A 26,891-nucleotide genomic window follows, 5' to 3' on the forward strand; every position below is an offset into this window, starting at 1 on the left:
AAAATATTTGGTAAGGTCTTGCAAGATTGTGACAACTAGATCCATGAAAGCTAATATATCAAGCTTCAAATGTTTATAACACTAATGTCGTGCTAAAGATTGTTTATACTCATTCTGGCATGTAATCATGTTACTTGTTCGTTATTCAACTAAAAAGATTCTAGCAGTATTTTGGACTAAAATGATGTGGATGCCTAAGAATTCAATTATATATGTAGGACATAGGAAGATTCCAAGGCTTAAAGATTGTGAAGATATTGACTAATCTTGGAAGATTTCAAATCAAAGATAGCTAACTAATCCCCTTCATTGGTTATAAATGTTCATTAACTAATCGCTACAGAAGTCTTTTATGCTTTGGGTTATTAGTTTATAAAAATCTTAAATCATATATTATCAGATATTTTGCTTTTGTTTTATCCTATGCAAAGATTTCGCAAATGGGTAAAACCGTGCGAATCCATAAGGATGTGGAAAGGCTAATAATAATAGCTGTTCATTAAATACGATACCGAGACCGACCGGTGAGTACAGTTTCCAGCGCCCTGCGTCCATCATACCCAGTCGGCGGGCCCCCACGAAATCTCCGCCCGTGTACCTCCAGCCAATAGGAATCCAGAGAAGCGGATGCCTTCCATTCCATTAGCCAATCACCTTCGAGATAAGGCCCCGCTAGTGCGGCCCCAAAAGTTCATTCCTATCCCCTCTCTCCATCCGGCAAAAGCGTGAAAGACCGGCCACTCATCACTGGTTGACCCAAAAAGCGTGCTCGATTGTAGCAATAAACTACATCTGTTCAACAGACCCAACGACCTACCAAACAGCAACTTTGAATATAATGGCTCGGGCCCCACGAAAACGATGCATCATTGGCTTGGTATAGATGTTAAGATGCGTGCCGATGCAGGGTTTTTTATAGGTGCGGTAAGGGTCAATGAGATATTTCCTGATACTTACTATAAAGGTCTCTGAGATATTTCTCAGCTTAGATATTTCTAATCGGCAACTCTCCCACTCTTGATCTCTTCCAGTTTAGCGCCGCAGCGATGGATGACTCCGAGAAGCAGCAGCGACCTTCACCGGATGCGGTGGGCGGCAAGGCGGCCCGCGCATGTTACGGTTGCCTCCGCCACCGGGCGCGGTGGTATTGCACCGCTCATCACGCTTTCCTTTGCCAGATCTGCGACTCCTCCGTGCATTCCGCCAACCCCCTCGTGCGCCGCCACCAGCGTGTCCGACTCACTACGACGAGTCTGGTTGGTGAGCCGGGCGAGTCGTCCCCGAGTTCGCTCGAGGGATTCGAGCGCAAGGCACGCACCTCTCGGCCTCAGCACCGCACCAATATGATGGCTGCCGGAGATTTGCCGGAGCAGCTCGTTGATGCGTCAGTGGATGAGGATGATGATGGAGAGCAGGAAGAAGAGCTTTCATACTGCGTCCCGATCCGCAATCCTCTCTTTGCCAGTTTCTGCTCCCCACCACCGGCTCTCGACAATTCGAACGCTACTTCTTCCGGTGACGACGCCGCCGCCAAGACTTCGGTGGAGTTGTCGGATAACACTCCGGCCTCCCCTTCTACAATCAACAAGATGGACGGGTTCCTTGCGATGGATTTGGAGATTTCCGAGTTCGCGGCGAGAATAAAAAGCCTCCTTGGTGGCGACCTCGTCGGCGGTGATGACACGTTTTGCACGGCAAATCTCGAGCTGGCGGAGCCAGTGGCTGAGAACACTGGCTTTAGCATAGAGGACGATGCCAGGCACGTGAAGATGGAGCAGCCTGATCGTGACGAGGATGAAAGCCAGGGTGAATTGGAGCTGAATTTGGAATGTAGTTTTCCGTTCACCAGAGGAGAAGAAGAATCCGAAGAAGACGAAGTGGCAGGTACGGCAGTGAAGGTGGAGCAAGGAGCGGAGAAGAAAGCCAAGCTAAGGCTTGACTATGAGTCAATTATCATGGCATGGTCGAGCCAAGGCTCTTCCCCATGGACTGACGGCGAGCGGCCTCAAATTAATGTAGACAATTGCTGGCCCGATTACATGGTAAGTTCTTGAGCACTGAACTAAACATTGTTCTTATATACACTATGATTGATTCTTCAATAAGTTGGAAGGTTAATTTATGCAGGATATGTGGACAGGAAGCGGAATGGAGACAGAGCGGGCATGTCACGGAGGCGAGATAGGGGTTTACCTCGGGGATGGAAAGAGGGAGGCGAGGGTGACGAGGTACCGGGAGAAGCGGAGGACAAGGTTGTTCTCGAAGAAGATACGGTACGAGGTGAGGAAGCTGAACGCCGAGAAGCGGCCGAGGATGAAGGGCCGCTTTGTGAAGCGAACGCCTGCATTGGCCTGTGGCCACGGCTAAATGCTCGACTCTGCACACGGCCTTTTCGTCTTCTTCTTCTTCTTCTTCTTCTTCTTTTGTACAATTTCTCATCATTTTGTGTTTTTCTAGAAAGAAAATTAGAATATAGGCTTCATAGGTGTTGATTTGTAGCTTATGATGGGAACAATCCTCAATTATGCAGCCTTAATTATGAACTATGATTGTCCAAAATGCGCTACAATGGATCCTGCGAAATGTACTCAACGCTTCGTTTGTGATGCATCTGGGAAACAATTCTGCGATGAACAATCTCACGTTGATTAAATGAAAACTGTTCATTTACCGTAACCAAATGGTCCAGAAATAATGCAGAAAATCCATTGATGGTACAATAACAGTCTCTTGCAAAATCGTCAAAATAAGAACAGAATTAGACATGAATTAGCCCCACTATAACTCAAGGGTTCATGATAAAAAATTGTCAAAAGCATATATTCGATGGTAAGCAGGTGAGCAATTTTAAGGAGCTTACATCTCACTAAGTTACAACAAACGTATCAATAGTCGGAAATGACATATTTAAGATCATTGTTTGGTACTGGTGGGACATGCGAGAAGTTACATTTGTTTCCATTCTGGCAGATGATAAAAAGAGTCCTAATGCAAACAGACAAAAATGGGTTGCAAAGAGTACGTCCCTATTCGCAGCTTAAAGACGGAAGCAGTAATCACCTTAACACCAACCAGCATGAACTTGAAATTGTAGAATAAGAGCTGCATTGCATCACGCATTAAGCCCTAACACGAAAGAAGCCCGTATCAAGATGAGTTCTGCAATCAGTCCATGTTGACACGGCCATTTACAGAATTCTGATGTTTATGCATATGATAATCAAATTATATGTATCATTTGTTACATCTACCGAAAGAAATGTTAGTCCCACCATTAGCTTCAGTAGCTGTCAACTTACAATCTAAAACCCTCACTCCCTGGTGTCTGCCTTGCCTATCGAAAACAGCTTTAAGGCCTAAATAGCCACATGGATCACGTCTGCCCTCTTTTAAGCTCGGAGTAACTTGAGTACAATAGTGTTTTCTTGTTCATTTCGTAAACAGGGCTTGTTACAATTTGGCGTCCAGCCACCTTGTTGTACATGGCTGCAGTTATAAAAGACCAACCAAAAAGCAAGCACGAACATTTGGTCTACCGATAATGCAGCTTCATTGCAATCCGATCAACTTGAACAGCTTTGACGGAATCAACTAGACCCTTGAACCAAAGATTACAACAGAGGCGTGAAAAAGCGAGAACATTGTCTGGTAAAAATACTTACTACCTAAGGATGGCCATTGAACATGGTTAATATACATTACATAGCTTTCCGATTGACTAGTTGCTGCTTTCAACCACTTTACATCTGCATTAAAACTTGCAAATTTGTGCAATCAAGAGGTATGCCATCTTGTGACATCTTGGTGTGGAACTGCTATCGGAAGTAAGAACCACAATGCCATCTAAACTTACAGCACGTTTTCTGGCAGCCTAATGAGTTCTTTATCAGCATAATGGAGGAGCCTTCTTAGTCTGAGAAGCATGTCACAGTGGACAGGCAATGCTGTGCGCCTCTCAAGGTAAACTGGACTAACTGTCATCCAAGAAAGAGAGTGAAGCTCAGCTGCTATAGACTCCAAAACTATATGAGTCTCCAGTTCATAATCTTTATTAACCGACTCTGGGTTCACATTTCTAACTTGCTTAACAGCATTACTGCTACCAGCCCCCCGGATCATTCTCTCCTGGATGTTGCTGTTGTTGCCTCCATAGTGATCAATGAGGCTCACTGAAAGAACGGAGGGCCAATCTTCTCTTGTTGGCTCTCCCAAATCTTGTCCCATGGGTGGAACTGTTTTAGACACAATGTACCCTGTGGCCAAAGGAATTGCAGAACCTTTACTATGCAAGAGATGGGCAAGAGGTGGCGATTCTGATGTGAGGCATGTAGGTAGATGCAAAGGTAGCGGAGGCAGGCAGCGCATATTAGGTGATGGAATCAGGAGATACGAGGCTTGCATCAACCCCAATGACTTGAGTGGACTGAATCCTTCTACATAGCTGGTGACACTTGAGCTGCTGCTACTTTGAGTCCCACCTATACAAACAACTAATGTGTGACCAGCAGTTTGCAGCAAGCTTCAAGCTTAGCGATACACAAGCAGACATAATCAAAGTTCTTGATAGATAAAGAACAGTTTATTTCTATCAATAAAACAACTATGAAAATTGTATATGGGATACAAGATAGCACAAAATCATAATCTAAGGACACACTCATATATACATTGACTAATAGTATGTTGATAAAACATTTGTACTTATAGCTTAATGAAAAAAATTGACTTCAAAGCCTAAAACTTTATCACTGTATGATACATAAAAACCTCATGGCATTGCAGATACCAACATGAAGGATTTGAATGTTGTTGCAGTTCCCAAGAAAAAAAATCTCACTTCAAAATTCATATCTATATGTAAGGTTTGCAATATATGCTGCAAATGTTCTCGGCAAGTCTATCATTGGCATAACAAGCTAGCATCTAGTCAAGCACAGAAAGTATTTAATATCTTAGTCACAAAAGAGAGCACATCTCAAGATCATTGGTTAGAGATCCTATGATGATACTTAAAATTGATATGTAACCGTATAAGATTAAGCTTGCATGGAATAAAATATCAACCTGAGCTTCCAAATAAACTCTTTGATGGTTCAAAATGTTTCAATATTTGCTTTTGTCTATTCTCCCAGCTATACCCTCATTATTAATGGATGATGCCAACAAACCAAGGAGATCTTTGACAATTGAAATAGTTATATTGTTTCCCAAGACTAGTCCTCCATTCTCATATGTGACTTCCAACCTGGTATTAGGTGTAAGACTTTCCACATTATGATGTTGATGATATTTAGCATTTAACTGAGAAAAATTAATGTGTCACAAGTCAAAGATCAATAGAAGCAAATATATGCACCCGCTTGGGGCAATCCCAGACTTAAAAAGAGGAAACCTCGTTTCAAGTTCAATAGTCAGTAACCAACCAAGATGCTAATGCAAGGACAGATAAGTGTGTTACTCAAAGTTGCACCCCATCTGTTCCTCATGACTAGTTGCCAATTGAATTATCTTTCAACAAGAGCCATAGAGATATCAATCTTATGTTTACGTTTGAACAGGACTGTGTCATACAGTTTAGGATGCCAATATGACTCAGGCATGTAGCATGAAATTTGGCCAATACTGCAGTTTAGGATGCCAATATGACTAGTTGCCAATTGGTAAACTTTATCATGAAAGAACTATCAGGTACAAATGATTGATATGGAACTTACCTGTTAATACCTATAGAATAAAAAAAATATAAGACTAGGTCTTCTATTTCAGCATCTATATACTGCTACAGTATGCAATTCTGGACAAGAACAGTGTTGTCAATTGGGGCAAGATATCAGACCATGTTTCCAGTGTAACCCTATAACTTATGAAAAAGCTTCCTGTGGCTCCTGTGTTAAGTAATTACTGTTGAAACTCTTGGCTTCCAGGAAACATAAGCTTTTATCCCCAAGGAGTCTATCCCCTAAAAAATTTGGATTCAAAGGCTTTTTTGCATCTGTTTTTTATTAGTGCCTAAGCCTTAATGTCAAGTTCCATTTTGGTAATCAAAGCTACTTTAAACCCCGAAGGTTTCATGTTAGCCAGATAATGGTGGCTGAATTATGTTTGAAATGAATAGGGTGCGGGCCTGTTACCTTTGCAATATACCTCAAGCGAGGGAGGAGCCTCGGCAGGATAAGCAATCCTCATGCCACCTACAAAGGGAAGTGCAGGGTCGAGAGCTAGAACTTCAAATGTTGAACCCCCAATCTCGATACCAGTTTGGCTTACACGATCGACAATTATTAGAACCCTCACCATCCTGCTCAAGGCTAACTGCCCTAACCGAAGACCACCGACACAATATCACTGAGCGCAAGAGTCCACTAGCAAGACAAGAGGCTGCCAAGCCTGATCCCAATGCCTCCATCATTAACATCTCTCTTTCCCATTTCCTGCTTGGCATCTCTGTCTCTCAATGATGCTTCATTCAGGAGAGTTGGAAATGCTTAATCCCGGTTGGCCATTTTCTCTGTTTTTCAAGGCAAATAATTGACCCAGAGAGGATAGTGCGGCCACTTCGAGATATTTGCAAGTCAAGCAGACTGAATGAAGGTTTGCATAGTTTTGATACCTAAGTTGATGAGTGAAGGAATTAAAGAACTAACCAATAATAGAAATAGGTCAACAGTTCACATCTTTACTTATTAATGACTTCAAGATAGACTTATTCAGAAGCTCCAAAATGTTGCTCCCTTAGTTTAGGCACAAAGAACATAAGGCCAAATCTCTGCAGATTTCTCCCACTTCAGACTCCTACAGAGGAATCTATGAACTTAAATAGCAATCCCAATAATGGAGTGATGTTCCAGGTTACATGAAATATACACCTACCGAGAAAAGCCCCAGCTAAGACAGGAATTTACACTAAGAATCAGCAGCTATTATCAAAATGATATAAGTTAAAGAACTACCCAAATACCTTCTATACAATTTTGTGTTTTAAGTTTTAACATTCATGCTTTATTATTTAAGACAGTTACAGCAAAGATGCATTTTCACTGAAGAACAAAATTATCTTGATAAATAACATCAACTACAAATGCAACACAAAAGAAAACATAGAACACATTTCTACCAATGCAATTAGATTGAATATATCTTTAACAACGTGCAGTTATGCATATCTTACCAGATGAAGACATATCTGCCTGAAGGATTAGATGTAACGAGTGGTCAATAGAAACGCCAACTAAGCTGATGCTCTGAACTAATTGCAGGGAACTCCTTGAGCTATCCACACCTGTTTGCCCTACCAGGATCTGTTTTTTCGAATTAGGTTGTCCCATACCACTTTTTGTAAAGCTAGACTTAGAATGCGGGCTGTACAAAGAAGGGCTAGGTGAGGAAGGTAGGTTTCTTTCTTGAATCATGACCAAATCATGCTGCTGCAGAGATGACCCATTGTTGCTTGATGTAACACCATCAGGTGTAGACCGTCGAAGTTGCAGAGGCCACTTCTTGATGTCATTACCACCAAACGAGTAAATAGCATTCTGCCACTCTGTTCATAAGAAACTTATTGGTGGCTGAAAAAATAATGTTGCGAATTTTGTTAAGAATCAGTAAAGTAACGTAAGTGTTAATTATTTGAATACCTTGACACTCAAGCTCAAAGAAGCATCCAAAACGTGTAATTATCATATCCCTTGGCCTAACAAGACCAGCATCAGAACAAGAAGATGATATCTGACAACCTTGTTGCAGAATTTGAACAAAAATTGTCTGGAGAACCTTTGTGTCCTGGCGGCTACTAATACCACCGAATGGAAAGATGCAGCTGTCAAGAAGCTCTCCTCGAGAGTCTGTCCATATGCAGACGAGCCAACGCCAATCCTCGGTCCACCCATAAGTGCAATGAAGGCTTGGTGCTTTATTGTCATGTTCTGAACCATCAACAACAGAGGCTGTTCCAATCTCTGCAGCCCCTCCTGAAGTTGAACTTTGCATGTAAATCCCACCAGTATCATCAACAAATTTCAAACTTGAGGACTCTAAAACTGAACTGCCAAACACAATAGGGGAACTTCCATGCTCCAGAGTGCCAGGTTCAGCCAAAATAAAAAGTGGCTCAAACATGAACCTAGCATCATCTAGACCACACAAATCTGCAGATCTATTCTGCTCACAACTTAATCCTCCAATCCTTGATGTTTGCCATGAACTATCCCATGGGCCGGGCCTCAAGGCAGCATCAATCTCACCCTCTCTTGAAAGAGATGGACCAGACATTCGAGGAACAAGGCAATCCTTTGAAAGTCCTGGTATCGAAGAAGTCATATGCATCAGACCAGATTGAGATCTCCCTGAGAAAGAAGAATTTTGAAACATATCACTGCTTGAAACAGCCCGTGGGATTCTTCGAGCCTTGTTGTATACAGTGAAAGCTATATCCTTCAGAATTGCAAGTTCACTGCTTGGCCTATAAATTCTCAGTAAAGTTTCCACAGTAATAATCTGCAAAACAAGTTTCGGAACACTAAACCCTGAGAGCATTAGGACATTTGATGCTGATGCTTCATCTACAGCAGCAGTACAGTTCAAGGCCTTAGCAACCTGAGAGTATAACAAAGATCGTCTCTCCTTATCTTGCGAGAGAACAACTGACCCAAGAGCAGAAGAGCATTCAACCAATGTTTGCAGAATTGCCTTGGGCTCAGGAAAAGGACAAACAACGTACACTACCTACATAGATAAGAAAGGCAATTGAGCTTTAATCAACTGTGAATTCCATTGACATATAAGTCATATACAACCATCACAAAAAAAAAAGAACATGAATGATTGAAGATGAAAAGTCTCTGTGGTTATATTTCAAAGTACATAAAGTTTAACATCAGATCAACAACGACTGGATCCAATTATGTCAGATTTTAAAGTTAATTTTACTAGATGTGTGTAAGCAATTTGCCAAATATCCTCCTTTTTCTAGAGGCAAATATCAAATATCACCTTGACTAATCTGTATAAATACTGCGAAAGCATATCACACAAGACTTACCTACAATAAAGGCGTGGGTTTTTTTTTCTTGTGCTCATGAATACATTTCATACACGGTGCAGAAAATGAAAGAAGAATGAAGAACCTCACTGACAGAGGAAATTAAAATAGTGCTATAAAATACTGAAAGCTTAAGCTATGAAATGCTAGATGAAAACTCTCTGAACTAGTATGAGGCCGATTTTACCTATGCGTCGGGCTATTTTGGGTGTGACCTTGCAAAAGTGAGTTCATCTTTAAATACTAATATTCCATTCTCTAGGTCAGTTCTGTTCACTCAGTGATTGCAACCAAAACTGACAATATATGCCTTTTTTCCTCTGCATATGTATCTGTTTACACCATTTTATCTTTCTCTTGGTCAGTTCATTTCACTCCTTGCTTTCAACTAATACTAATAATTTCCCCTTGCATTTATTAAAAACCAATAATATACTTTGTTAAACAGTATCTCGAGTGTATTTTTACAAATTACTGAGGAATCAAACGAGGGAGAACTCTTCAGGTATCAAAATGCATGGCTACTACATTGATTAGCATGCAAAATTTGAAGGTCCAGATGACACATGATACAAGTCAAATATTTCTTCAAAAACAAAAAAATTTTGGCACTAGATCAAAAAGCACTAAGAGGCAGGAATTTGGCTACATGATCTATGACACATTACTTTTGCTACTTAATATGGCAATATGCATCACTGACAGATTCCTAAGAGGTAAGAACTGAACCCCATGTGTTATCAGGTCTAAATGACCCAAACCCAAATCGGGTCCTATCATTTCAGCCACTAGAGTGAAATTTAAAATTTAAATTTAAATATGTAAAATTTAAAAAATAGAAGACTAGAAATACATACAGTGCAAGGCCCACTGCTGCATTCTTTTTGATTTACTGAGAAACTCGAAGCAAGCTTTAGATCTTTGATAACCTTTGTAAGCGACCTGATGAAACTCTTTGGACTCCAACTCTTTGAAAGAGATAAAAAGAAATCCCTGATTGAGCTGACAATGTTCACATGATTTCTAGATACCTTCACTTGTTGGGGGCAATCAACAAGAACAAGCCCAGAAGACATACAAGCCCCAGTGGGCAGTTCCATTTGTCCTCCACTATAATGAGGTGTATGTGACCCTAATTTACATATCTCGTAAACTGTGAGAGAAAAGGAGGCCAAAAAAGTCCAGTTAGGAAGTCACTATGTCAAAATGTCAACTCTGATAAAGATCATAAGACATCATAGATAAATATTAAATCAAACTAATAATGAAAAGAGAGTAAAATCTCTGTACGAAGAATAATCTCTCAAAGGTAACACAAGCAAAGAAATCTACAAAAGCTAGGATCAAATTAAGAAAGGAGGATATTACAGAACAAAGATATATGAGTAACAAACATTAAAAACATGTAACAAAGTGCCCACATAAAATTGTAATTGTTTGTACTATAAAGTGACTAATTACTTAATAACATGATCACTTAATACTCTGAAAAACAGTATAGCATGTGCTTTTTTGTCCCAAAATATTGCTGATATATTGTCATTTAAAGGTAAAGATTATGTTCAAGAAAATTACTTAGCTTCAAAATATATTTAGCTACTACAGTGGCTTCTACTTTAACACCACTATCAACTTTGAGAGGCAAACATCAACATACTTCTCTGAGTGTAGGAATAATGGCTTGTCATACCGTGACAAAGCACCATATTAAATAGCACCTACACTGACCAAACTATGCCCACTTCGCTGGATATATCTAATATGGTCATAAGTAAGGTTCTACATTTCAGGTACCAAACCCATGGGGAGTCCATGGCCAGATTGGCATGGGTCCAGGAAGTGTTGGTGTACTAATGCACAGTATGTCAGCACACACTGCAGAACAGTGAACAGCCGATTTCAGCTAGCCAAAACCCTAAAGAGCCCCATTTTAGGGTTGTCTTCCATAATTTCTTGATAAATATAAACAAGATTCACAAAGTTAAAGTGTTTTCAGTCTAAAAAACAATATATACTGCATTGAAACATATATCAGAAAACAATCACAGGTTGTATCTAAAGCAAGGTTCGCAATTTCCACTAGTGATTGGCTCACAATGGTCCAAGCTCTGTATAAGTGTACCGCAATGTCACGGACAAATCTATACAAAAGGTGTTTGATGCAATATTTGTGTATGTTCATATCTTTCGGTTTTGTACATGCTCTGCACGACATGTAAAGGGCTTGCAGTAGACTTGACAACCCTATTTTTGTTGGCTTTCATGGCCGTCTTAGTCCTACCAATGCAGGTTGTGTGCAGTCGTAGCATAAAGGCAAGATTGCTCAAAAAAAGTTATTTAGGCAACTATTTTGGGGGTTTTCTAGCTCCGTAGAGTGTTACAAACTGTCAGCCAACAAAGCACCTTAGAGCTACACAAGTAGCACATAGCTGGATGGGCCTTTGGAGTAGTGTTTAGGGCTAATTTGATATCTTATTCCATAGCAATATCATTTGAGCACTTGTGGGGATTTTTTATCGTGACGAACCATTTTAAACCCTTTGTCATGTGATCGTTCAAAGCTTGCGAAGTCTATATTTGTAATTTGCATTGCCTATCGAGTATTTACTGAAATATTTGACTATGGGATCTCGAGCTAAACGCTTCCTCTAACCTGTCTTCTCTTTTGCATGTCCTTAAGAGACCATAAGAGGCTTCAAGAAGACTAACCCTTTGCAGACGAACACACAAAGGTGTTACACGACTTAGGCAAAACCAGCTAAATTCGTGACAACACAGTATTTTATGTGTAACAAGCAGTACATGCGTACCAATCGATAAAAATCAGATTTCGGTCTCTTCAACCCATCCGATCGGTCATTGGACATTTTTGAGTGTTTAAATACACCTTCATCCTTCGCTCCTCAAGATATTATAAGCCCCAGGAATAGTCAAATGAAAATAGGTTTTAAGGCTTAATTCAAAATTCTTGACAAAAGCAAAGGATCTGTAAACCTTCGTGTTGTAATTAGGAATTTAGGATATTATATAGATACTGAGAAAATGCAGGATATTGCTAAAATAACCACCATGAACTTCAAATTTTCAGAGATTCAAAAACCTGAAGTTGTAGTAGTATTACCAAAAAGTTATATTCAATCAGGATTACCCCTGTTATGAATTCATTACCAAAACTTGCACATGCTAGAAGCAGTTCAGTCTAAACTACAGGCAACTAATATTGGCTTAGTTGTCGAATCCTAATCATGTTTGATCTCACATCAATAAAAATTATGCTTCATAATAACAGAAAAAGAAAGGGTCTCATCAAATCAAATTATGCATTTAACATGACTAATGAACCAAATCAATATATACTGAAAGTAGACCAGAAACTTACCAGTCCCTAACTGCTGAAAAAAATCCACAGCTGCAGAAGTCAGAAGTTCAATATCTGGACATAGAGCATAGTAAGTGACCTGCAATAGTCATCACCCATCAACATTAGCATAATACAAAGTGCTTTAGAGCGCCCACCAGAGAAGAAGACAAATGTGTATATATGATAATTAGCAGCAGACTTACCGGCTTTGGTGAAGCATATGGTTCTAAAGGAGCCTTCTCCCACAGACGCAGTGAATTAACTGATGTTTTCAGCCAATCATCCTGGTACCTGAAAAACAGAAAGTTATGTTTCCTTAGATGGATATTTAACCGGTATGCTCAAGATAAAATCACTTTGGAATACATAGAGAACAGACAAAAAAGCATACCCAACAAGTATGGCAGGCAGAGGAAGCACCATAATTGTCGGCCTGAACCGTGAAAAGCCCTTTTGCTGCTCTGCTTCCAAGTTGCATGTCTCTTGATTTAATCGCTGTTGTGATGATTCATCAATTCTTGCTCTATCTATTGTCATGGATTTTAAGTCAGTTGACATGTTAAGGAAAAGTTACCTTGTAGGGGTAGCCAGATGTACCTCTTGTGCTAGATGAACCACCAGTTGATTGGGGTGGGCTTATTGGTTCACCAACCAGAGAAAATGCACCAGATGAATCTCTAGGCTCATTCCCATCTCCTGGGGTTCCTGAATCAACAAAATGGCTGCAACCTCTGCACCAATCAATTACAGATAATGGACCATCCAAATTTCCGAATGCAGATTTCAAAGCTACTTTTATATCTGACTGCAACAAACTCATGACTGATGATGCTTGAACCTGTAAACAGTTCAAAAAAGATACATTAACGACTGCATACTATAACATGTCAATCTTCATATTAGAAAAGTTGATTAAACAATTCAAATAGTTCATTGAGTCATCAATCAAACTCAATGAACATCATGAAACTTCACTAAGATCCTCCAACAATTCCACCCTGAACCAAGTCCAACCGATCTTTGTCTGAGTTGACATCTTAATTCACCATTGAAACATTACATCATGTGGTGTCGACACAAGTATCACAGGAACTGTCAAAACTGAGCAATATAGCTCAGAAGGAAACAAGTGATCTTCACCTTGATCAATTTTCAGTTGCCATAAGGGCATTTGCATTTATCAATCGTTAGGACCAAAATAATTAAGGTGCTGGTTATTCATGTTACAACATAGCTTCACCAAAATATCAAATGGTCAAAAACAAATGGAACAGTTGTTTACAGACGATCATGCATCAATAAAATACCAGGGAATGCGCCCTACAGAGACATGGGACATCATGGTGACATTTACTGCAAAATGGCTGGAATGCTAAGTGATGACACCACTTCAATAACTAATTACTCATCACCAAGTGTTGATGTAAACAAAGTGAAAAAGATTATGTGATTTTCTTCTTTAACAATAGTCCTTACGCAATATAATCAAGTTTCCAATTAGAGCTCTTTTAAACTTCAATTATCAATCATGAACTCATTTAATTTTCATAATGGTAGAAGATCTCAAAGGAAATTATATATACTCAGCCTACAAAATGAACCACAAGATGTGGAACATGTTAATTCATCTGCCAGTACATAGTGATTTAATAAGAGAATCCAAGGACTTCACCTATTGAATGAAGAATGCATTTAATTTTGGTCCACCAAATATTAACCTTTGTACTTAAAAATTTTGATATAAGCAAAAGAATGAACAAAAGCAAATGCAATTCTGCATGCTAGAGCCCTTAACTAAAGATTCATAGAGACTACAATCTATTCTTTTAAGTTTCTTAATTGACTATTTTTAAATTACAAATTCTTCGTCTTTTTCTATATAGGGCAAGCATCATGAGAGTAGATGCAATGCTATGGATATAGTTACTATCTTTTTTTTTTATTTATCTGCGAACTAACACCATCTTTCAAAAAGAGAGCTCCTTTCAGTCAGCAATTAGACAAAACAATAAACTGGTTGGCAATCATTCTCGATAATCCTTTAGCATTTTCCGTAGTTCAAGTTACATAATCTTTCTGCACCATTTTTGCAAAAATGTAAATAGTAGCCCCTCTTTCCAATTTAGTTTCGCCATAATCAACATATTTCAAATTTTGAGTAAATTCTCTACCATCTTTGGGTAGCTTCCATAATTCAAGTCTCAAAATGTTTTTCTGTACCTATATTGCAAAATATTTAACCACAACCCCTCCTTTCACATTAGTTTCACCATAAACAAAATATGCCAAATTTTGATTTCCATGGATAAGCAAATATGATCCTTAACATATGTCCTTGATCATGATATTTAAATGGTTATATGTCAACAACATACAACAGAAATTGATACAGTTGGAACTGGCACACATTTAGGCAACAATTTAAATATCAAAATACAGGTTTGGTAATCTATCAGATTGAAATGATACCAGTATATGAAACAATATACTGACCCTTTGAATAAGATAATCAAACGTGAAAATGAAATAAAACCTTGGATTTAGAATAGCTTAGGTTCATTCTTTGAAACAACTTAGTTGTTTCCTGTTCTGTCTACATATCAGTTCTCTATTTTTCCACTTAATAATCTTGGTTAGTTCCAGTCTAGAAAGTAGAACCACATTAGCTATGTTCATATTAGAAAGATTTTAAATTGGCTGATTAATCCAATAATACATCAAATGAGTGGGCATTCAACATTTGTAGGTAGTCTGATAACCTGAGATTCAAAATTCATGCTTTTCCTGGGGCCAGTGTGCCTTAACATTCTGCTGGGCATCTCTCTCACCCATCTTCTCTCTCTCTTCTATATTTTTCTCTCTTCTGCTTATCAGTCCCCCTTATGTACCTTTCTGTTAAACACAGTGTAATAGCATCCATTTTACTGTAGTCCATACTCCATACTAAATAGTTTCCTACATAGCAGCAGCAAATACTTTGCTGCATAGTCACTGCTGAGCTATTACTTTATTCATTAGTTAAAAAGTGGATTTTCTGATTTTGAATAATTAACCACCGTGGATTCAACCTATTTGGAATTCAACACTTTGAGATAAGCATGAGGCCCTTATTTTCCTCTTTAAAAGTTAAACTTGGACATATTTAATGTAGTTTATTAAACAGCCATATGCAGCACCACTCTCCGCATCTTGCTAACAAAATTTGTAAAAGAAATTTAATGTTATTTGTTGTTTATCAGTTTTTCAGCAAAAAACTATTCTTGAATCTTATCCCTACATGGAGTCATTAGCACCATCTTCAGGACCTTTGCTGCTTATCTAAGATACAGAGCTCTGAAACAGTATTATGACATATGAGATAAACATTAGAATAAACTTAGACAAATGATATAGGGGTATACTGAGATTGGCTTATGTCTTGAGCAACAGAATCAATAAATGGATCAGAATGTCACGCAGAAAACAGCAACTTTGGTTCTTAGAATTGATATAAATTCACAAGAAAAGATATTGGTGCCCTACAGAAAGGGAAAACAAATTGTGTTCATCTGGATTACCTTTACCTATATGAGTAACTAAATGCAAAATAATAAAGCAGCAAAAAAGACTCTGAGCACACAAGCAGAGGTTAAGTGGAAGCTCACATCAGCAGAAAGCGGATCAATTAGGTCGACACCAGCAATATCCAAGGAATGACATGTGGAAATAAGTCCACCACACCCTGCATGAATCATTGACGGACCACATGCAAATTCACGCCTCCTCTGTTCTTGTATACCAAGCCAATAATATGCACCATAACCATCATTGGTATCAAGGGAGAAGTCAACAAAGGAAGTAGATTGCTGTACTAAGAAGGCTATGGCATCAAGAAGATCCTGAAGTGGTTGCCTTTGTCCATGGAAGTTTATGCCTTCATCACTCAAATTATTGAGTGGCATTGAAGGCAAATTCTCACAAACACGTGTAGGTTTTGTGGCCTTAGGTGCTCCTACTGAACGCCATACACCCACTGGTGTGGTAAATGTACCATCTTGCATTCCACCATCAATATCACCAGCTAATCTGACTGGTATACTATCCTTCTTCCTTAACTCATGCTTGACTGTCATTATATCTGATTTAACACTTGAGTCACTTTGGACCAAATCTGACATGGCATTTCTCAACCCCATAGAGACTTTATTCCTAAGAGATAATAGCGTATGCCTTACCTTACACATGGCAGTTTGGTACATCATGCACTCGATATCTGTTGCAAGCACAGTCTTAACAGGCATCAAGAAACCAGCAGATTCCAACATGTGCTCACCTTTCTTTTGGAATGTCAAGGCAGCATTCATTGATTTCACGCCACATATAGAAGACAATCCTTCCCCATTGTTTGAAGTCACATCACTATTAACTGATCTATTGTTTTTCTTTTCTATTCCACAAGCTACATGTGTATATAATTTAGAAGATTTGACAGAAGAAATTCCTTCGTGGCCCAGTTCACACAATGTGAGTTTTGTTGGTTTGTCAGACTTTTCTTCTGATGACTCGATACAAGGGGGTGGCATGGCATTATACATATAAGCACTAGAACTAGAACTGGAGCTCTCAACCATTTTAGATCGAGGAACATATGGGCTTCTAAAAATAGATGTAGAAAACTCACTATTAGGGGTCTCCACAGGAGCATATTCTGGAGCAAACGTCATCATAGCTTCTGCTTTTGTCAGATAATCAAACTTACCAGTTGAGTGACCTGACTCAGCATGAGATGACAACCTGGTATCCTTTGGAATATCTGATTTTGTTTCTGTTGTCTCCTCTGTATGGATCACCGTCTGGTGGTTAAAGCCTTCTAGAGATGCAAGACCAGCATGACAAATATTCTGCTCAGATACTTCCATGACCCCATTACATGGACTGCCAGTGACATCTCCAAATTCAGCAGCCGGAAATATAAGGGCTTGAGACTCGGCAGTACCTGGCGGCTATCAGAAGAAGTTCGAGTAAGTTATATACTATCAAGATCATTGTTACAATCAACCAAAAAAAATTACTCTAGTCAAGCTAACTTTAATTTTAAAGTACAGAGAGAAGAGAGAGCATTGCTACAGCTTTAAAAAAATTGAGAAATCATGCCTAGTTAATATCTTTGGTTGGAAAATAATTAGAAAATTTTGTCAATGGGCTTAATAAATTATAATAAAAACACCCAGTTCTTATCTTTGGTTGGGGAAAAAATTGAGTTCAAAATCACACAACAAGAAGATAAAATTAATCTATTAAAACTGCTGCTTCTAAATCAGGCCCAGGCCAAAGAAAATACAAAAAATGTCACAAGCAATGTTATCAAAGGTGCACTTAAGCCACACATATGGACAAGGTTCACCAAAGCTTACATTTTAAACCTTGCCTCAGCTAAGGTTCATAGGCTTCGCTGAGTCAATCCTCAAGCAAATGCCTAGTGAACCTATTAAAAATCCTTAAGTACAAACAGACAAGCCCCTAAATTGTTAACATGTATATCCTCGCTGATTCCATCACCTAGAGCATTACAAATGCATATTTTGAAATTACAAAATTGAAAGATATACAATTGGTAAAGAGAGGTCATTTGAAAAAAAGAAAGAAACTGACTAACTAATATTTAAAAAGAAGAAATGATGTACTGGCAATCACGAAAGTGCATTCCATCTATTGCCTATGCAGCGGTGTATGCAACCAATTACAAATTCACACATAAATATTCAACATGACAAGCTCCAAAATTTTAAATATGGAATCAGCTGTACATAATACATGCCAAATGATAAGCTTTATGATTTATGAGAAGCCATTATACTCGTACAAAACTTATCTATATGACCATAGAAAACGATAGAAGTCTTGCAAAATTGATAAAGTGCCCTACCCAATTTCCTGCTACTATTTGAGACTTCCTTTTGACCAGACAATCTTGTGCGAGTTTGGTTATAAAGAAGTCTTGAGTACAGATTTCTGTTAACTCCATTTAAGTGATCACTTCTGTCATCTCCCTCTTCTTTCGAAGCCAAATGTTTCAAGTGGCTCACTGCCAACCACAAAGTTCAATTTGTAAGAGGTGCCGCCCAAAAGGAGATGGATCTAGTATGAGTCTTCCCTGTTTGTGAGGCTCAAGTTGAATCTGTTGATCATATTCTCCTGTGTTGTTTCTTGGCTCCCTAGTTTGGGACCCCTAATTAGAGCTTTTATACTTGCACCTCTACATGCTTTTATTTCTCTAATATAGAGGCCTAATGGAAGAGATGTTTCTCTCTAAGATGGTGAAATTACAGAGATGGTTTGATCCAGTGTTCCAAAAAATCACCTATAATGCTGCGTGTGTACAGTCATAGGGTCACTCCGCAAATTGTCAGATATGTGAAATATACATAAATATTTGATTCACATAAGCCTAAAATGTCATTATATATTTAGCTTACATTTCTTCCTCATTACTATTGTTTCAACCATTACTATTATCTTGTATATTGTCCATTGATAATATGGCATAGATCACTTTGATCCTTGATCATTCCTTGTAACTTCATTCAAATTAGTTCTCAAGTCAGTACAACTGTCATCCAAAAAACTCTTCTGATCTGATCTTGATAGATATATTTATTTATTGGTAATTTAGACTTGACTGTATATTTTGCTTATATTTAATTGAATATTCTCTTAAATAATTTAATTAAACTACACATGCAGCAGCATATGGCTCATCATGCCACGTTTTATGTAGTACCTCGCCCACTGCACACAGCATCTGCTTTTTAGAACCTCAGTACAATCCTTCATTAGTAGAGAAATTGACAAGAGAGAAACAATACAAAGTTTCAAGGAGTTTATCTGTAAACCATAAAATTTCCTGATACACAACCTCACCTAGTTTACAGGGTTTCAAGTGTGGTAACTAGTGACTGATTCCCTTTCATGTTGCATGTACCATACAGACATGATTGATTCTCTTTCAAGTTGTAATTATTGAATGTTCTTGTGATGCAACATCTAAAAGAGGGCATTAGACTGAATCACAATGCATGCAGATGGCATTGCATTACTCTAGCATAAAGTCCAGTGCAAGAAATCCAATGGTTAAGCTGGAACGAAAATAAGAATGTCAACATCAGATCATGCTGCTATATGGGGTTTTCTAATCGAGTCTTAGAATCTTGGGTGCCGTTTCAGTTCAATGTACATATAATCCAAGAATCACCCAAAAATTGATCATGCTTAGATCCATGTCTTTAATTCATTCACTAATTCATATGACAAAGTTTTAATACATTAATTTTTCATATTTCAACAAAATTAATTAATCATTTTTTCAAAGTGCTCCATAATTTGAGCTGATAAATAAAAGACACATTTTGATTTCAGATATTAGTACATAATAACATATCTAAAATGCATTCCATTTTCCTCATTCAAATGAATTTTTTTCTGAAAATATTTGTGCAAGTGTGCATTTTTTTTTCATTTATATTACTTAACAGCTAGCTACCACTCTTATAGCAGATCGTCCATTTCTTCTAGTCACTCGCTCCAACCAAGGATTAATTATTTTCACATTGTTAACGTCACATGCAGCTACTCGCTTATAACTATTACTAAATAGAAGGCATCTACTGTATTAGTGTCTTAGAAAATATCCGCACAAATCCAAGATAAATCACTTTTTTTTTTTACCAAACCAAGCCAATGCTATAGTAAATGATCGATGCAATCAACAGGTGGGAAAGTGTTTTTACCAAACCAAGCCACAGCATTGTCTTAACTTTGAGTTTGATGCACTGTTTTTTAATTCTGCAGGCCTCACTACAACACTCAATGGTCCATCCTGTGACCAACACCTACAAGAGCATTTAGGCACTCTCCAACTCCTTATTTAATTTGGTCACTTAACCCCAAAAGACAGGGGAGCAAACTCTTCCAGAGTGCACAAAATGATAACTGAAAAAAAAAGGTCAAGTTCTGTGGCTTGCTCCTTGAGGCAACCAAGATGTAGGTCCATCTTCCAAGAAAGTGAGAAGAAGAGAAAGGAAACTGCGTTAACATCAGGCAAGCATGAGACAGTCATTACCAAAACGAACCAGAGGAAAGCAATACTTCATTTTGCCCCTTCTTTTCCTTTCCTCAACCCCCTTCCAAAATATAAGGGAAAATAAAGAAGAAAGAAAACAATCTTCTAAGGTCCAATTATACCTAGGCAGTCAAAGCTACTAAAACAATCCGACCTTTTCCTTTTTATTTGAACATCTTGCTATCAGGTCTGAATAACTAGTGTATTCTCCTAATCAAATAGAAAGTATATATATAAGTTATAACATTTACATTTTTTGTTATATTTTATTCATTTGATGAAATGCATGGACAACTTTTGTAGTCGCTTCTTTTTTTTTTTTTCTTTACAAACTCCATGACAATTGGAAGCATCTCAGCTGATCATTTGCGGCCAACAATTTTTAGAACATTAACAATGCAACGTAAAGTTCAAAAAGAGGATCAATAAAGTTGTTATTTGTCTAAACACAAGGTCCGCAATACCGTACCGTACCGGAGTTTCGACCTGGGCTCGGTACCGGTACGGTACGGTATACCGCTCGGTACACCCAGGTGTACCGAGCGGTATATTCAGGCGTGCCGAGCACTGTAGCATGCGGTCCGCGTACCGGAAGCCTGTTGGACCGGTACATACTGCCCGTACCGGGCGGTATGGACCGGTACTGCAGACCATGTCTAAACATACTTATCATAAGCATTTATGTTTTACGAACAAATTAGATTCACACGAGAAAAGGAATTGCATACATAAGAATCAGCAGTATGTCTGGTGGCAAAAATGTCTCCTAAGAAACTAGCCACCAGTGAGAACAATAAAAATTAGCCAACAATCAGTAACAAATTATGAGTTTGTTACTCTAGTATCTGAAGTTGATGATTAAAAGCAAACAGGACAAAGATGTAGCACAATGACAAATGGATATAAAAGAAACTTAATTTAGCAGCTCAGATGTAGGCAGTTATCAATTGTGTCCCCCATAAAGGAAAGAATTAAAAAAAGGAAATTATAAGATCATACCTCACCAAAAGCCAAAATATCATCCTCAAAAAAGTCACCAAAACCTCCAAATTCAGAAAGAAGAGTTTGGATATCCATGCCAATGCCTCTGTCATCACCATCCCAATCCCAGTGAGATCCAACCTGAGTATTCTGTGCCCCAGCAGCACCTGAGTTGTCTACTTCAGCAATGCTATAGTCAGACATGAAAGCATCCTGGATTGTCGCACTCAAAACTGTGCCGGTTTGAACACATGTATCAGTTGCACCTGTGCGGGGACGTTTAGAAACCTACATTTGTTGACAAGTTCATTAAGAACAACTCATGTTGTTTCTTTGAATTGTCATGACAGGAATTTAAAAAGCATGTAACAGTTTGCCTTGGGTTGAACAATCCTTTCTCATTTAACTTTGTCAGACGGCCTTGCCGAAGCCATTACTAATACTAACAGCTAAATTAAAGATCTAAAGATCCAATTTCCTAAGATAGTCCAGAAATGGAGGCAGCCACAAAAGAGTTAGAACAGAAGTTGTGTGAGAAAGAACTTCTACAGACATAAGCATGAACTTAATTAAATGAATTTCAGCACACACTATAAGATGTTTTATATGTCCCTGGATGTTGAAAACATGTGCTTGTTTCTAAAGCAATGATTTAAAGAACAAATATAAACATTAATACAACTGCTCATCGTTAGATTTACCATGGCAACTTCAAGCAAACAATGGAAAGTCTAACCATAGTTAGAATATCAAAAGCATCAATTATCTTACCAGAGAACTGGTAAAAAAATAAATGCCAAAAAATGCCTTATTTTACATAAGACCAATTTTTAACGTGGATGATTTAATGCATTTAAGGAGGATTACTTTAAAACTCCGATGCAGTTAACCAACCAGAAATAAGTAGCCAGTCATACAGGAGAAATCACCAAACGAAAAAAAAATGGCATAAGATCCTCCTTATGTTGACATTCAAGTTAGAGATCAAGCATCAAAATACAAATAACAACATCATCATCAACAACAAAACAACAGGCCATAATGTTGAAACTATTTAAGACTAGCCACATGGATCTTTCTCCCACCATTTAGCTCTAAATAGGGAATATCACTACTCAAACTAATTAGTAGAATCTCTTTGTTGTTTCAAGTAAACCATTCTTACATCTCCTTCGGTCGCTTCTTTCTCTCCTTGCATTGCTAGTTCCAACCAAATTATCTCATCTGACTAGGCTATATACAATCTCCTTTGAACACATCATACCACCTTAAATGATTTCCCATTGTATATATTCTTTAGACCTAGTTATTCACAAATGAAAATATTTATTCTATATTTTCTGCTAACCCAAAACATCCATTTCAACATTCTCAATAATATAGCTAGACTGGCCTTACAATTATTTCACTTTTTTTTTCTAAAGGGCTCACAAAGATGACACAAGAACTTTAACTCTCTCCACTTTGATTATCTGACTTAAACTTATGAAGAATGCCTTTATCAGTCATCCAAAATCACTAAGCTTTGTTACAGAAATTTCTTGTCCATTTACCTTAACTAAACCCTCGATTATTTTATTAGTGTTGCAAAAATTACATCACATATTTAGTCTTACTCTATTCATCCTAAAAATTAGTTTCTAATGCTTATCTCAGTAATTTTGCCCACTCCTATAAAGGATAACTGTACAAGCAATAATTCTCATTTCATATACTACGGTAATAACTGACAATTATGAGGACATAAGATGAAAACAATCTGAAATCATATCTCTCTTTGCTCCTCTCATTGCATCCATAATCCCATGAATTTCTTTAGATTATCAATGTCCTTCAAATATATATTGCATAAAGGTAAGCGATGAAATGGGATTCAATCGCAGGACCTTACTATCAGCAATGCACTAACTTGACATCTTCAAATATTCATTTAAATATTCTCCAACAATAGGTTTTTCACTACCAATACTTCTTAAATAATTCAATCTAAATTTGAGATAATTCTTTTTTAGTATTATCATCTTAGCCTAATTTGAAGGAATCAAAATTTTATATTATTCAATATCTATTCTTCCAACACATATTTTAATATAGAAGTAATGTCTTTAAAGTTCTGAAGATGTTAAATGTTCTAACATCTAAAGACTAAAGTTGTTTTTCATTTTCTTCACTTTTATTGCATTTATCCCAACCTTTTCAAATTGTGAGCAGCATTTCAGTGAAAAAAAAAGAGTCTAATATTTTAAAGTCTAAACCAAGTAGCTGAAAATCTTAATTGGCGATACAGGTCCAGCAACAGGCAGCAACCTGCTTCGTAGAATGACCGGGTGAAAAGCCCTGTGCCAAGTGCCGATATCTGGATCAGTAAACATCACTTGGAACATACAGATCCAGGCAAATTTTGATTACTAGATTTGAGTGGTAAGCACAAGGGTGAACCAGAACTTCCAAAGCATTGACTCGGTCAAGAAACAGGAACTTAACAATTCGATGAAGAAGACAGATAATGAGGATGCCAATTTTATCTGAACATGAGTATCTAGGTAAAAATCAGGAAAAATAGACTAATAATAATTGAGCCATTTCAGCAAAAGTATCAAGATAAATTATACAAAGATTGCCAGTTCTTATATTTAAATGAAAAAATAAAAAACCAAATGGCATCAACAGTACCTTTCTGGGGCCATCATTCTCAAACTGATCATTGGAAGATAAACCAGATTGTCTACATGTGAGAGAGTCAGCATCTGCTTCAAGATCACCAGCCCCAACAGCCGTTGCATGCTCACTTTCACTAGAAGTTCTACTTATGCTGCTGATGCTACTACTTATACTATTGCTGCTACTATTATATTGTTTTTGAAGTCTCATGCCATTGAACTCAACTCCCAGTCCATTAAAAGGATCAGAAATAAAGGCATCTCCAAGCGCCAAACTAGGTAGCAAAGGATGTACCAAAAAACAATAATATAAGAATACATAAGTATCTAAAGCACAAGTATAAAAACTTGATAGCATATTAACAAGCTATATACCTAGGACAAGCATATATTATGTCAAATGACCTAGAAAAGCACATGTTCAAAATTAAAATACTATGTTATGAAAGCTATAATATTATTCTCAACAGAATTCCATCTTCAAGAGTTCTTCTGTACCTTCTTTTCTTCTACATCATCTCTCTCCCCTCTCTACTTTATCATCTCTCTTTTCACCATTCTGGATATCTCCCTACCTAGAGAAAAGGATACCGATAGGAAGAAAATATCCTATCACAAATAATAATTATGTGCAGCAAGAACCTCAATTTCACCTGGACTGGTTCATACCCGACAGGTATTTATCGGTCTGGACAAGAACCAACTTTTTAACATATTTGGCCAGTGCCTTTTAGGATGTGCAAGGAGATGTGAGCCTGTACTCCTCTCCACACTATCCAATACCCAGAATTTCATTCCTTGATGTGCAATAAATTTGTTGGCCAACTTACTTCATTTGTTTATCATTTTCTACTTTTTTCTTTAAATTCATAACCTAAACTTGAACACTTGTTGAAACTATTAAAGCATAACACTGCAGGCCTGACCAGAAAGAAAACCATATTATGTGTTAAAACCTAGATCCACCTTGTTTTAACAAAAAACATTTGGAGTTTAAAAAAAAAGCTAAATTTTCCTCTCACTAAAACCATATAAATGTACTTGAGAATCCCAATGGTGTTACCTAAAACAAGTGCTCTCTTCAATATTAATCACCATGAAAATCTATAACATTGAAAGAGCAGCAGCCAGGCAACATTGCTGGTCACTATCTGTTAGTTCCATACTTTTGCAATCCTCAAGGTCTTGATTTCCTTTCTATTATTTAATTATATTACCAAACTTTCTAAGTTGTAGAATGTAACACGATATTGTTGGACATGGGTCAAGAATTGAAGCCTGCAACTACTGCCAGAAACCTTTTAGTTCTCACTAGTCTACTCTTCTCTGTATATTGAACTTGTTATATCATCCGCCTTGTTCATCTTTGTGATTACATTAACCATTTCATCTGTCAAAGACCAATACTAACATCATGGACAGATATGACATCCAAAGACTATATACTCCTGAAACATTTGGGTGATTTGAACATATGTAAAGGAATCACCGATTCAACAAGCCTAGCAAGATTTTTATCATCTTTAAATTCTGGTACTGCCAAAAAAATGGATATGCTTGATGACATGTGAAGCCACAAAAGAGTGGAAAAACAATTACATTACTATCAGAATCAATGTAAAAACTGAACCAGAAGATCTAAAAAGGTTTAGCTTTTGAGAAAATGTAATATATATTAACCTAAAATTCATGCAAAGCAAAAGGGAAATCTTACAATCTCCAATGATCTTAAAAAAGGTTCAACTAGCATTTTTGAAATTTATTTAACCTACCTGACATTTACTAGTTCTAGTCATTCAGCTCTGCTTTGCAAAAAGAAGTCAAATCTAATCATATTAAGAAGAGGTGGATACTATGATTGTAAAAATAGCATAAACATACTACAATAGGCCACCTTTATGTCATCCAAATACATAAAACCTTGCCATACTAACACAAAAATAATTTAGAAAAACAATGAAAAAGAAATTTATTAGAATACTAAGAACAAGAAATTCATTAGAACAATTTGGCAGTAAAAATTTTGCAGATATGCTTGAGCACATGAATTAATGTGCTAAACAGGTTCAAAAGAGACCACTGGAACATAAAACTAACCAGAGCTCAGGTTGAGAGGAATCAGAGAAGTTCCATAAAGGCCACATCTCAGATAGTGATGTTCCCACCCAATTTTGTAACCAGAGACTGCAAAATGAAGAAGATGACAAAAAACAAAAGCGAACTTCATATAGATAAAATGTATTTTTAAAAGAAGTACCTCTTGTTGAAAGATCTAGCAAAGGCTCTATGCATCATAGGGATCACCACAGCTTCTGCTGGATATATGAATGTTCTTTCAAGAACTGGAAGGTGATCAACCCCATGCTTCTTCTGGACTTTCCCAACTGCTATAAGATGGGGCTCTTCATTGTGCACATGGGATTCATTGGTATTTTGCTTATTATTCGATCCCATAACAATGTCAGAATGGCAGTCAAAAGTGACTTCAACATAACATCTTTGCCCTCTCAGTTGGCAATTAGAAGATTGAACCATATGGGATGGCATTCCAATTGCGATGCCATTTGACCCCTTCAGCTTGCTGACAAAGAAGATAAGCCATACTTTCAGAAACCACAAATAAATATTTGGTCATAATTCTATTACCAAGGTAATAGGGTTTTAATACTAAATCACATATTAATTGGTGAATACTGGATAATCAAGGTGTTATGAAATTTATTATTTTCCATCCTTAGAAAAGGGCTCGAAGAG

At 37.6% G+C, this 26,891-nt stretch overlaps 2 protein-coding genes across 5 annotated transcripts in view; one reads left to right on the top strand and one right to left on the bottom strand.

Annotated features, from left to right (window-relative positions):
* Window positions 1-983: 983 nt before the first annotated feature.
* On the top strand, window positions 984-2,543 carry LOC135583376 (zinc finger protein CONSTANS-LIKE 6-like). Of its 2 annotated transcripts, none has more exons than XM_009410983.3 (2): window positions 984-2,042; window positions 2,141-2,543. In XM_009410983.3, the coding sequence occupies exons 1-2, from the start codon at window positions 1,047-1,049 to the stop codon at window positions 2,183-2,185; spliced, it is 1,041 nt and encodes a 346-aa protein (XP_009409258.2). In that variant the 5' UTR covers window positions 984-1,046; the 3' UTR covers window positions 2,186-2,543. The 2 variants fall into 2 exon arrangements, with proteins under 2 accessions (XP_009409258.2, XP_065016632.1); XM_065160560.1 differs by having other exon boundaries at window positions 985-2,042; window positions 2,128-2,543.
* A 644-nt stretch (window positions 2,544-3,187) lies between these two features.
* The window catches only part of LOC103991848 (mediator of RNA polymerase II transcription subunit 13), a 35,184-nt gene continuing 11,480 nt past the window's right edge, over window positions 3,188-26,891 (bottom strand). Inside the window, exons 11-23 of one of the 3 annotated variants that reach the window (XM_018829064.2) lie at window positions 26,395-26,718; window positions 26,235-26,321; window positions 24,151-24,412; window positions 21,496-21,765; window positions 16,043-17,380; window positions 12,996-13,236; window positions 12,790-12,925; window positions 12,602-12,689; window positions 12,417-12,495; window positions 9,895-10,190; window positions 7,635-8,721; window positions 7,169-7,540; window positions 3,188-4,478 (exon numbers count right to left, since the gene is read on the bottom strand). In XM_018829064.2, coding sequence (XP_018684609.1) covers window positions 3,850-4,478; window positions 7,169-7,540; window positions 7,635-8,721; window positions 9,895-10,190; window positions 12,417-12,495; window positions 12,602-12,689; window positions 12,790-12,925; window positions 12,996-13,236; window positions 16,043-17,380; window positions 21,496-21,765; window positions 24,151-24,412; window positions 26,235-26,321; window positions 26,395-26,718 — 5,209 coding nt within the window. In that variant the 3' untranslated portion in view covers window positions 3,188-3,849. Of the gene's footprint in view, window positions 4,479-7,168; window positions 7,541-7,634; window positions 8,722-9,890; window positions 10,191-12,416; window positions 12,496-12,601; window positions 12,690-12,789; window positions 12,926-12,972; window positions 13,237-16,042; window positions 17,381-21,495; window positions 21,766-24,150; window positions 24,413-26,234; window positions 26,322-26,394; window positions 26,719-26,891 lie in introns of all 3 variants that reach the window. The other 2 variants (XM_065160559.1, XM_018829065.2) reach the window with 2 other exon arrangements.

The sequence above is a fragment of the Musa acuminata genome, chromosome BXJ3-7, assembly GCF_036884655.1.
Source record: "Musa acuminata AAA Group cultivar baxijiao chromosome BXJ3-7, Cavendish_Baxijiao_AAA, whole genome shotgun sequence".
In the NCBI taxonomy this organism is placed as follows: Eukaryota; Viridiplantae; Streptophyta; class Magnoliopsida; order Zingiberales; family Musaceae; genus Musa; species Musa acuminata.